At 43.2% G+C, this 10,570-nt stretch overlaps 1 protein-coding gene and 1 long non-coding RNA gene across 3 annotated transcripts; one reads left to right on the top strand and one right to left on the bottom strand.

Moving 5' to 3' along the window:
- Positions 1–543: 543 nt before the first annotated feature.
- On the bottom strand, positions 544–3,034 carry LOC116253435 (uncharacterized). Of its 2 annotated transcripts, XR_007573261.1 has the most exons (4): positions 2,803–2,851; positions 2,585–2,699; positions 2,342–2,475; positions 544–2,232 (listed from the first exon to the last, which is right to left on the bottom strand). It is a non-coding gene; the product is annotated as an uncharacterized LOC116253435 (long non-coding RNA). The 2 variants fall into 2 exon arrangements; XR_004172435.2 differs by having other exon boundaries at positions 2,585–3,034.
- Positions 3,035–5,022: 1,988 nt separating this feature from the next.
- LOC116252238 (trihelix transcription factor ENAP2) lies at positions 5,023–7,205 on the top strand. The gene has a single exon (XM_031626372.2). It carries the CDS (start codon positions 5,579–5,581, stop codon positions 6,392–6,394), a length of 816 nt encoding a protein of 271 aa, XP_031482232.1. The 5' UTR covers positions 5,023–5,578; the 3' UTR covers positions 6,395–7,205.
- Positions 7,206–10,570: the final 3,365 nt, after the last annotated feature.

Here is a 10,570-nt window from a genome sequence, read left to right as displayed (position 1 = left end):
CGGATGGGAATGTGAATCGATAATGAATTAGATATTTTTTTAATTGGTATTTAATGTGATGGATAATGAGCTATTTTTTTAATTGGTTTTTAATTTTCTTTCTGGGCAAAAGCTTCTACTACGGGTTAGTCTCCCCCTTTATATATATGTATTATGTATATTCCGTTGGTAATTTTGGAAAGTATTCGTTGCATTTGGATTTTGGGTTTTCGAATGTTCAGTTGGGAATACTGTTCGTGCAAAACCATTGAAGTTCCGTGAAAGCTAAATAATAAATGTGATTACTTGCCTGGACGGGTCGATCGGTGATCCAGAAAGCCGATGGCCTAGAGCGACTGTCTCCGTTAGACCTGGGAGGAAGGTTGTTCTACATCTCCTTGAGTGGGAGGTTGCATGTCATAATTTCTTTCTTAATACATCGTGTGATCAATTTATATGTTGATTAAGTGGGAGGGTGTATTGGTTCTTCCTTTAATTTATAGAAACCACTTCTTCCCATGAATCATACTGTCCAATCACAGAAACATGTGGTCAGAAGAGAAACTAAATCCATTTTACCAATTACATTCCTTGAAAAGGGATTCCAGTTGTGCAGCGTCGGAAACATGCGACTGAAGACATCGGTATCATGATATTCAGCTTTGTTGAAGAAGATCGCCATCTCCCCACATGCGAACCGATGAAGCCCATGCCATAAAAGAAAAAATCGAGTCCCTTTCTTGGTGTTGACGCACGAACTTTTTAGTACTCAAGAACTCGAAGGGAAGGATTCTCCTCCATGAAGCCGATAAACCAGCAAGCCTGACCTGAAGGCTGATAATGAGGTAAGCCGGCAACCGGAAAATGAAGGCCGTCAAGTCTAGGCGATGATAATGGCAGCGCTTGTCCTCCAAAACGGAGTACTGATAGGGTGAAAGTAAGCGATGTTAGATGCGAGGCATTGGTTCATCAATCTGGGCAGATTGATGGGACAATTCTGTATTTAAGGTATCTGCCTCAATCAATTTTGGGGCAGATACATGGAATAAAAACATCCCATTACCGCTGAGAAACAACCTCTAAACCCTCTGCGTAACGGTTCTCTAGTGCCAGGAGTCCACAATGCGCACTAAAAAAGCCCAAAATGCTTCGGATGTGGTAATCAACTGGATGGATTGCGACGTAACAAATTCAGCCCAGAGGAAATCCGAATTAAGGAAGGACATCTCCACCTTCAGGAAAGCCTCCTTTCCTTCTTCCCTACTAACCTTCCGTGCACTATAAATGGATGAAACTGAAGCTATAAACTCAATTTTCATCGAAGGCAGCCAAGGGTCAGAACTCAAGCCTGTTCATTCCCCCTTTACAGCTTTCGCCCAGTATGAGATGAAAACGATGCCTTTTAGGACCGCTCCAAATGTCTGAGCAGACATTTGCGCACCACCATCTGAACATCTCTCTCACTTCTAGTAATGTCTTTCGCCCTCTTAAACCCGCCCGCATCACCGTGTTCTTGGACCCTTCAAGAGAAACACGAGCAACAACAGGGGGCATTCCAAGGATCGGACGGCGATTGGAATATGGGAAATTGACGCTGATCGACAAGAGGCATGGGTCTTCAAATCGAGACCATTCGGAGCACAAAGCCGGATGCCCCAACCCCAAGCTTACTATTTTCCAGTCTTTCGAGAAATCAAATCACTCCCAATCTTCCCATCCCGCAACATTCCTTTCCAAGACCAAAAGTAATTTGAGATCTTAAGTGCTTCTTATAAAATCTGCGCACGGTTCACTTCTGTCCATGCTCTATCGGACAAGTAGATCATTTATGCTTTGCTCAGTGGGACAAATTTTTCAATCTCCAAAGGGGAATACTGATTAGACCAACTAATTAAATGAAATTCATAGACATTCTCATAATCACCCCAAAGGAAGTTGCATCCAACCTTTTCTGTTTCCAGAGCAAGAGAGTGGGATATTTTGCATTTCTTGATGTATATACTTACCCCATTTTTGCTTGATAAAGGCAAGAAGCCTACCCCCAAAAGCTGTTCTCCAGAATTCCTATGAAAATCCGGACACATCCTAATCAATGTCAGGAAACAATATGTGTCTTAAGCCTTCGGGCTTCCCACCGTAGAAGCAACTACTCATGGCGGTTATTATGGACAGTTGCCATCTTTTTCGAGTGAGTGAGAGGAATGCAACCCAGTTCTCAGCAAAGAACCCAAGGCCCCCCTATTTCTCCTGCATCTAGTGTTCAGAACTGCATCAGTATCAGCAAAGAAAGCCGGAATTAAATGCCAATGAGTTTAATGTATGGACGCATCTCCTAAAATTGAACTGGCAATGGCCTGCCTACCTTTCTCTGCATCTAGTGTTCAGAACTGCATCAGTATCAGCAAAGAAAGCCGTAATTCAATGCCAATGAGTTCAATGTATAGACGCATCTCCTAAAATTCAACTGGCAATGGTCTGCCTACCTTTCTCCTGCATCTAGTGTTCAGAACTGCATCAGTATCAGCAAAGAAAGCCGTAATTCAATGCCAATGAATTTAATGTATAGACGCATCTCCTAAAATTAAACAGGCAACGGTCTGCCTACCTCCACAAACCATTGGTCGACAGTCCAGGACCTGAGCATGGCAATGTGCTTTTTCGTATGGAGGAATCATATTCCATGTTTTACCGATGATGAAGGCATGAACAGGATTTTTCTTCTGCAGGAAGAAGAAGCACATGAGATCAAAGATACTTTTTGTCGTCGCCACGACTACCTGCATTATCATCCATGCTACATCAAGCACAGTTGCCGGTTACCACCTGTCTGCCATCGCCACCACCACCGCCACCACCACCACATCTACCGCCGTGGCCGGCATTACTGCCAATCACCGTCACTACCACCATCATGTCCACCACGCTAGATGGTGCAATCAAAAGGCAACATGGAATCCAAAGGCATAAACAAAAGAAAAAGAATCGGTGGAATACAGGCCTGTTCCATCTTAAAAGCATAAAGGCTCCGCTGACGAGAAAAAAGCATGGAGCTTATGTAAACAAAATTTCTCAAGTCAAGAACAGTAAGGTTCAATTTCCAGTTAGTAGGACCGAGAAATGATCTGAATGAACCAAACAAGACACGGTTGAACTTGCCTAATAAAAATATCCGTGTAGCTTAGCCAGATTGGCTTGCAGCTTAGCCGACTCTTTTAGCTTATAAAATCTGGATCTGATTTTTGAGTTCAAAAAACATAATGATTGCCATGTTTAAGACATACAAACAGTTTTGCATGGTTCAGTTTGTGAAAACTAAATCCAAACATCACTTTCAATTAGAGGGCTTTGAACCCATGAGGACAGAAAATTCTTCCCCATGAACAACTGCTGATCAACTGATTGTTTGGCTAAGAAGCTTTAACGAGCAAGCTTTGCACCCATGAGACTAGAAAAAATTTAATTTTTCCCCATGAACACCTCTTTAACAGATTGTTTGACCAACAAGCTTCAATGAGCAAAATCTCCAAACACAATATGTTTGTCTTCCCACAAAGCATATACCTCCATCAATCCGGCTCATGTTCAGCTTGTTAGCTTATTGAATTGAGTCGAAACGAGCTGGACACAAGAAGTATGGCCAACTCCTAGAGTTACTTGTAAGCGGCGTTTCATTGTAAATAAAGTTGCCAATGCCACTTCATCATCGAAACCATATTTCAATGCCATCCTGAACTAGTAGTCATTGTCATGCTTCGATGTGGCTTAATGCTCAAAAGAATAAGAATGTGTCTACGGAACTCCCTTTGACTGCAGGCCTGGAAATTCTATAGGCCAAAATTATGTCGCAACTAGTACTTAAGAAGTTTGCAACTTGACAAATTTGAAATTTCTGCAACATTGATATTTTAATAACATATTCCCGTTTGAATGTAAGGCTTTCAAAGAGTAACAGAAAAACCTGCTCACTACATCTAACCCCTCTTAACCTTACCAAGTCCAAAGATCTGAGAAGCTCGTGTGGCGAAGTGGGTATGAGCCAAAGATCTGCAAGATTTCCAATATATCAATGTTGAACCACCATAGAGCTCACACCAAAATTTAGAAAAAAACATCATAAATGGTAAAAATTTTAGTTATAGATATTTGATCTGTTGAACACTCCATAGCTACCACCACCATCACTATTAGCATTTTATACAAACCATTTAACAATGAGAACGATAACAAACTACTCAATCAATCTACCTTGAAAAATTAAGGCAGATTTGTAGAATAGAGTAACTTAGTTCCATGATGAAGCAGATTCAATTAGTGGTCCATGACGGAAAAGGTTCATGCATCAGTCCTGGTTGGCAAACAACCCCATGGATATCCTAGGCAAAAAGACACAAAGCTTGGCTCTAAATCCTTGTGAAACCAACTTGCTTACAGGAAAAACACGGTCTTTTTAAGTTTATGCGTTCGTTGGTGGTTAAAGTGCCGATGTAAAATTTCAAAAAAGTGCATCCAACTAATGTCCACTTTTATTTTAAACAAGAGTTCACTTTTCATGGAAATGCAGATAATTATAAAATAACATAAAAAAATGCTTTCAAGCAGGGTTGTGCTGGAGCAGGTTGTTTGTTATGGGTTTCACTGTGATGGTGGAAGGTCGTATAAGTCGCCCTCGAGGGGTGCAGCAGGTACACGTTAATTTTCAAGTCAGTGCTATTTTACTTTTAATAACCGCCGATGGGCTAGAAAACTTTAGAAAAAAGTTGCCAGAAGACGCTTCGTTATCGTACATCGGTAAGCATTTTTAATTTCAAACAGTGAACATTACTGTAATAATTAAGATCGACGAACGACTGTCACTTCCGATCTCGTCCTGGTTTGCCAACCCTCCGCGTACAAGACCGAAAATCCAGAAAACCATGTGTTAGTTCGCTAAAAGGTGCTTTATATTAATTACAGAGCAGCAGAAAAGGCCAGACCCTCCTGGAGAAACAAAGAAACAGAAAAAGGTTCTCTATACGAATGCAGCCGCCTCAAGGGCTCAATGTACACGAAGATATTGTTTAAGAGCAGCAAACCATCTGTTAGGTCGCTAAGCTGCTTTATATTAATTACAGAGCAGCATACATGACACAGAATTTCTTAGGTGAACCAGAAACAGCAAAGGTTCAGGTCTTCCCTACCGGAAAAGTTTTTCTGTTTACCCTCATGCAGTCATGTTTAGATGGGATTGTAGAGATGGTAAATGCAACTAAACGGATCAGAGCAAGAGAGAGAGAGAGAGGGTTGGTAGTACTATAGGCGGCGACCTCCAAATAAGTACCCAATCCCTATCCCCACCGCCACCACCTGGCCCTGAGGGGGAAAAAAGTTTTCTTGGTGCGGTGGGGGGGAAGCGGACCAACAGCCAGGCAGCGCTATATATTTGTTGTATATTCTCTCTTTCACCAAGAGAGGAAGAGAGAGAGAGAGAGAGAGAGTGAGTCGGTTTGAGCAAACAGGATCGCTACCATTGGACTTTGTTACCTGAGGGGAGGGGGAGAGAGAGAGAGGGAAGAAGCGAACCTCCTTGTACTTCCAGCACTACCATCCGCTTCCGCTTAGAATGGCTGCCTCTTCTTCATCTGGGGGGGAGCCGTCACCGCCGGCCCAAGCTAGGAGGATAATTCCTGGTCCATGGACGCACGAGGAAACCAGCAACCTCATCGACGCCTACCAGGGGAAGTGGTACTCCCTCAAGAGGGGGCAACTTAGGGCCTCCCATTGGGAGGAGGTGGCGGAGGCGGTGCGTCTCCGCTGCGGCTTTCCGGAGCAAACCAAGACCTCCACCCAATGCCGTCACAAGATGGAGAAGCTCCGCAAGAGGTACAGGACGGACAAACAGAAGGGCTTCACCGACAATTCTCCTTGGATCTTCTTCAAGAAGATGGACCTCATGGAAAACGGACCCCCCAAGGTCTCGCTGCCGCCGCCCAAGGAAGACTCTGATAACACCACGGAGAATGGCACCGCTAACACCAGAAGCCTCCATTTCTTAATGTCTAATGGCAAACTCAGGGTTCCGCTCGATGGCCGTACTGCTTCTGCGGCTCGGGAGACGGCTGGCGATCACTGCCCCGATCCCGGAGAGACCGACTTCCTACCCAGGGTATTTCGGAGCTGCTCCTCGTCGAAGTTGGGGTTTAAGCAAACGAACCCAATCTCGGAACTGACGTCGGCGATCAAGTCTCTGGGCGATGGATTCATGAAGTTGGAGCAGATGAAGATGGAGATGATGAGAGAGGTGGAAAGGATGAGGATGGAGATGGAGATGAAGCGGACGGAGATGATAATTGAGTCTCAGCAGCAGATTGCAGACGTGTTCGCTGACGCGCTCTACGCGAAAAAGAAGCTCAAGAGGATGTCTTCACCTGATTCATAAGGGAGATTCTGGATGTGCGTTTAGAATCTTTTGGAATTTGGTGTCTCCTGTCGCCATTTGCTGGTTTGGTGAGAAGTTGACATAGGTGCTCTCGCAGAGACTGAAAGTTGCCACCTTCTTGCTGATTCCTTTCGAGGAAATTGAACCCCTGGCACAGAATTCTATCGGGATTTTGCTGGCGAAAACACGATTATTTTGGAGTGGAAGGATAAGATCGATATGGCATTTGAAATCGATATAAGGAGTGGTGTTTATCGTTTGCCCTATGGTGGACATGATGAAGGTGAAGGACGAGTTGAGAGCGGTTGAGGAACTTGAAAGTGCTCTGTTGCACAAAAGCGGTAAAAGATGGCACACCAGTTTCTTTTTTTTCTTCTTCCTGTTTTCCCGTCAGCAGAGGCAATTCTGAGGGAAATTTGATGCCACAATGTGAATTCAGCCATGCATATCCAATAAGATCGAGTTGAAACATCCAATAATTTGGTTTTCCAAGTTCCCGTAATCTCTATTTGATCTGTGGAAACCATCGTACCTTTTCTGTTTGATAAATTCCCAGCAGCATGCTTTATGTGAGCTATCTTTAGTTTTTGCAAGGCTGAATATGCTGTTGCCATCTGCCCTCTTAATTCTAGTGGATAAGTTCTTCGAACATGAAATCGTGTGCTTGATCGCAACTAAATGTTGACGTTCAAATGATAAAATATCTTGCACATTGTTAACCTTTCTACCAATTTGATGCATAAATGGCCCAGGTTGATAATTCTTCCTCATGAAGAATCTAATTTCAGTTTGCTTTTCCTGTAGTTTGTCCACGGTCATTTCCTCCCTCCTTGAAGCACAAAGTTATTCATCGTAGACGCCCTGCTGCATAATTTTGATGACTGTTGTGATTCTTCATTTGCATTAATCCTGTAAGGAAAACCTTCGCTGTGATCCTCAAAACAATTATATTGAGAAAAAAAAAAAACAAGGTTTGAGAAGTTTGTCTTGGTTTTGACTACTCTTTGCAAGTTGTAAAGTCGAGACTGCAGGTTTGTGTCCTGACTTAGAAGTGGTAACTGAAAATACGAGGATATTATCGAAGAGTGCCTGAAAACAAAATTGTCATATTACACGAAATCTTTTTCTGAAGTATCTGAAGATAAGCCTGCTTTTCTGCTATGGATTGAGCAGGAGCAGATGCTACTCAGTTCATGCTATCTCCATGCATCACCCGCGGTGGTGACCAACGACTTGAAGATTCTAGTTGGTGGATTATTCAGTTGCCCATAATAACATGATAATTATTATCAATTGGTAATATGAAATTTAATTTCTAGCGAGGGTGAAACCATCTTGCCATTGGATACCGTCCTCAAGAATGCGGCTTTGGTCAAGAACAGATCCGATGAGATTTGACTCTATTTTTTGCCAGCAGGAATTAAGGATCTAGTGGTAATGCTAGGCATCAAATCGTGACTTGAATCTTGTCCATCATATTTTCCGTAAATCTCTTGGTAGTTTTACGTCCTGGTGGTGGTCGCTTTATTCAAGTAAACAGCACAAGTCAGCCATGATTGTAACTGCTGTAGATGCAACTAGCCGTTGTTATTGTAAAAAAAATTATTATATGACGAGGTTTTTCCTTGTCTGCAACCTTGCGATTACCAAGCAATTGTTGTATGATAAAGTTTTCCCATGTTTCATTTCCGAGTTTTTGGAAATCTTGATTATCATCTGCTTCCAGTAAAATATGAAGGTAATTTGCCCCCTTTCAGGGAATTTGAAGGGGGGAGAGAGAGAGATGGTTTGGTTAGTATAGGGATATCATGAGTGGAAATCAGGTCACCACTCATTTCACCTCGTCTAATTGCTCGGCTACAAGAGCCTTTTGTCTGGATTTTGATGGGCAACACACAGATTTTGACCATATCTTAATTCGGGGATGATATGCAGAATGACCATTCTCATTATCCGTAATGAAGAAGTTTCTAATCACATGTTCTTGCGTATCTCTCTATGGTAATCCTTCTTTTGGATATTGGAGTTGGTGGTTGCTGTTGGTGGGCGTAGGTGCTGACACTGATGGTAGGAAGGTGGGGAAGGATGTGGGTTTAGCTGAGGAGAGGTGGGGGGTGGTGGCAACGGCATCAACCATGTGAATGGGATGAATAATGGCCGTGGTGATGGAGAGGGTGGGGCACGGAAGTGTGGTGAATGCGACCGGTGGAGGTGGCTATTTGTGGGGAGATGAGCAATGGGCTTGGGCGGTTGAGCTGAGATGGCGTCTAGTGGTGGAGGTGGTAGGGGGGATGAGGTTTGGTGGTGATAATGGTGGTGGTGATGGTGGGTGGTTGGTCACGGAGCTTGTTTTGTCGTGGCGATATTAAACAAAGAAATAAAGAAACAGTAAGTGGTGAGCGCATTGCCTTTTGGTGGTGGTGGAGCATAAAAGGGGAATGGTGGAGAGCGTGGCGTCGGTGGTGGTGGCCGGTACAATCACGTGGTCGTGGTGGAGGAGGAGCAGGAGGCGGTGGAGGTGGAGGTGGAGGTGGGCGGTTGTCAGCAGTGCGGTGGCTTCTCCGAAATTCCTGCTTCTTGTCTGTGGTTTAATGCTGCCGTAAGGTCCGTGACTTTGTAAAAATGGACATAGGCCAACCACGACACAAAGAAAGCATATGAATCCGGCAGCAATTTCTTCCCACAGCCTATTTTTTACTGTTCATCGCTTCCCCTATATCATATATCAGCCCCTCGAATTTACTACCACTTTTCGCTGTTCACCACTTCTCGTCCATCACCATCTCCACTACCAAACCTTTTAATTCCTCGCCGTTTATTTCACCACTTGCTATGGCAGGCACCTCGCTCATTCCGCTGCCCACCATCAGCACGACCACCACCTTCTTTGATGCGCCACTCGGCAAACTCTACCTGACCAATCCAACCGCACTTGTTATATCGATTGCAGCACATTCAAGGCGGTGAACCAAAAAAACAAACGGCGCGAAGGAAAGGAGCGTTATCAAGTGGACACCGTTCAGTAGTGGAAATGAGGTGGATAGGAAATGGCAGCTGATCACGATGGATGGCGGTGACGATGGTAAAACTTTGGCGAACGACCGACCCTACTGTAATAAGAGATGGCGTATAGGAAGTGAACGGGAGAAAACATAAATAAAAAAAACGATGATTGTGATAACTTTGACAGGTACCGGTTGAAATACGTAGGAGATGACAATGAAAACGACGAATAAGGTATGATGACTAAAATAATAGCCAAATACTGAAAAACATCTATCACCTGATGGCCCCTCTATGGTCTAGATCAAGAGATACAGTTGCTGCATGCATCATTATAGATAAGGAGGAGAGCAGGGAGTTTGGTTAATATATGGACCTTCCTTTTTTCAAGATCCAACTATTATGAGATTTAATATTTATATGTAACCAGGTCATATATTTATTGGACCAGTCATATCTCAGACTCAAATTTGAATTTTGGTATTCAAACTGCATCCGTAACAAGAATCTAATAAAATCTGAACTCCCTTACCAGATTCGACTAAACGTATTAAAGAATGAGATCAACCGTCGTTTGTATCCAGTCCAGTTACATTCCTGCATTCTCATGGAAAGCCCAATAGGATCTGAAGTTGAGTTTGTATACAAAAGTCCGATCCAGTTAATATCACTCTACGAACACAGCCAGCACAAACCCATCAACGTTAGACGACATGCAACCGATGGCGTTGAGAATCTTTCTTCTTTTCTTTACAACAGGAGGAATGAAAAACGGAAAAGATAAGTAATACTAGTATACTATGTTCTCCTATTAATTGGATATTTTAACAGGAGGCTGATGGAACCTAAGATTTCATCCACCAGTGAAAGTACAGTTGCCTAGTAGGTAGGATGAGCAGTCACGGTCAGCGATACCAACTGGCTTCCAAAACCACCAGCCAAACATATTAACTGAACCTAAAATGTTGGTCTAAGATTAATCAGACCAGATAAAGGGGAACAAGTAAAAATAGGCAATTTCACAGTAGTCTTCTCGGCGACCAGATTTCATCGAAAATTTAGTAATACTTCAGTAGAATGATTGCCATAAACTAGCAGCAAAATAAAAAAAAGGAGCAATTTGAACATAGGGACACGTATTATGCTAACCAAACACTGCTGTAGAAGAGGAAA

This window comes from Nymphaea colorata, chromosome 4 (genome assembly GCF_008831285.2).
Source record: "Nymphaea colorata isolate Beijing-Zhang1983 chromosome 4, ASM883128v2, whole genome shotgun sequence".
NCBI classification, from domain to species: domain Eukaryota; kingdom Viridiplantae; phylum Streptophyta; class Magnoliopsida; order Nymphaeales; family Nymphaeaceae; genus Nymphaea; species Nymphaea colorata.
Note: the sequence above shows the minus strand (reverse complement) of the source record. Positions and strands in the feature narration are given on the sequence as shown.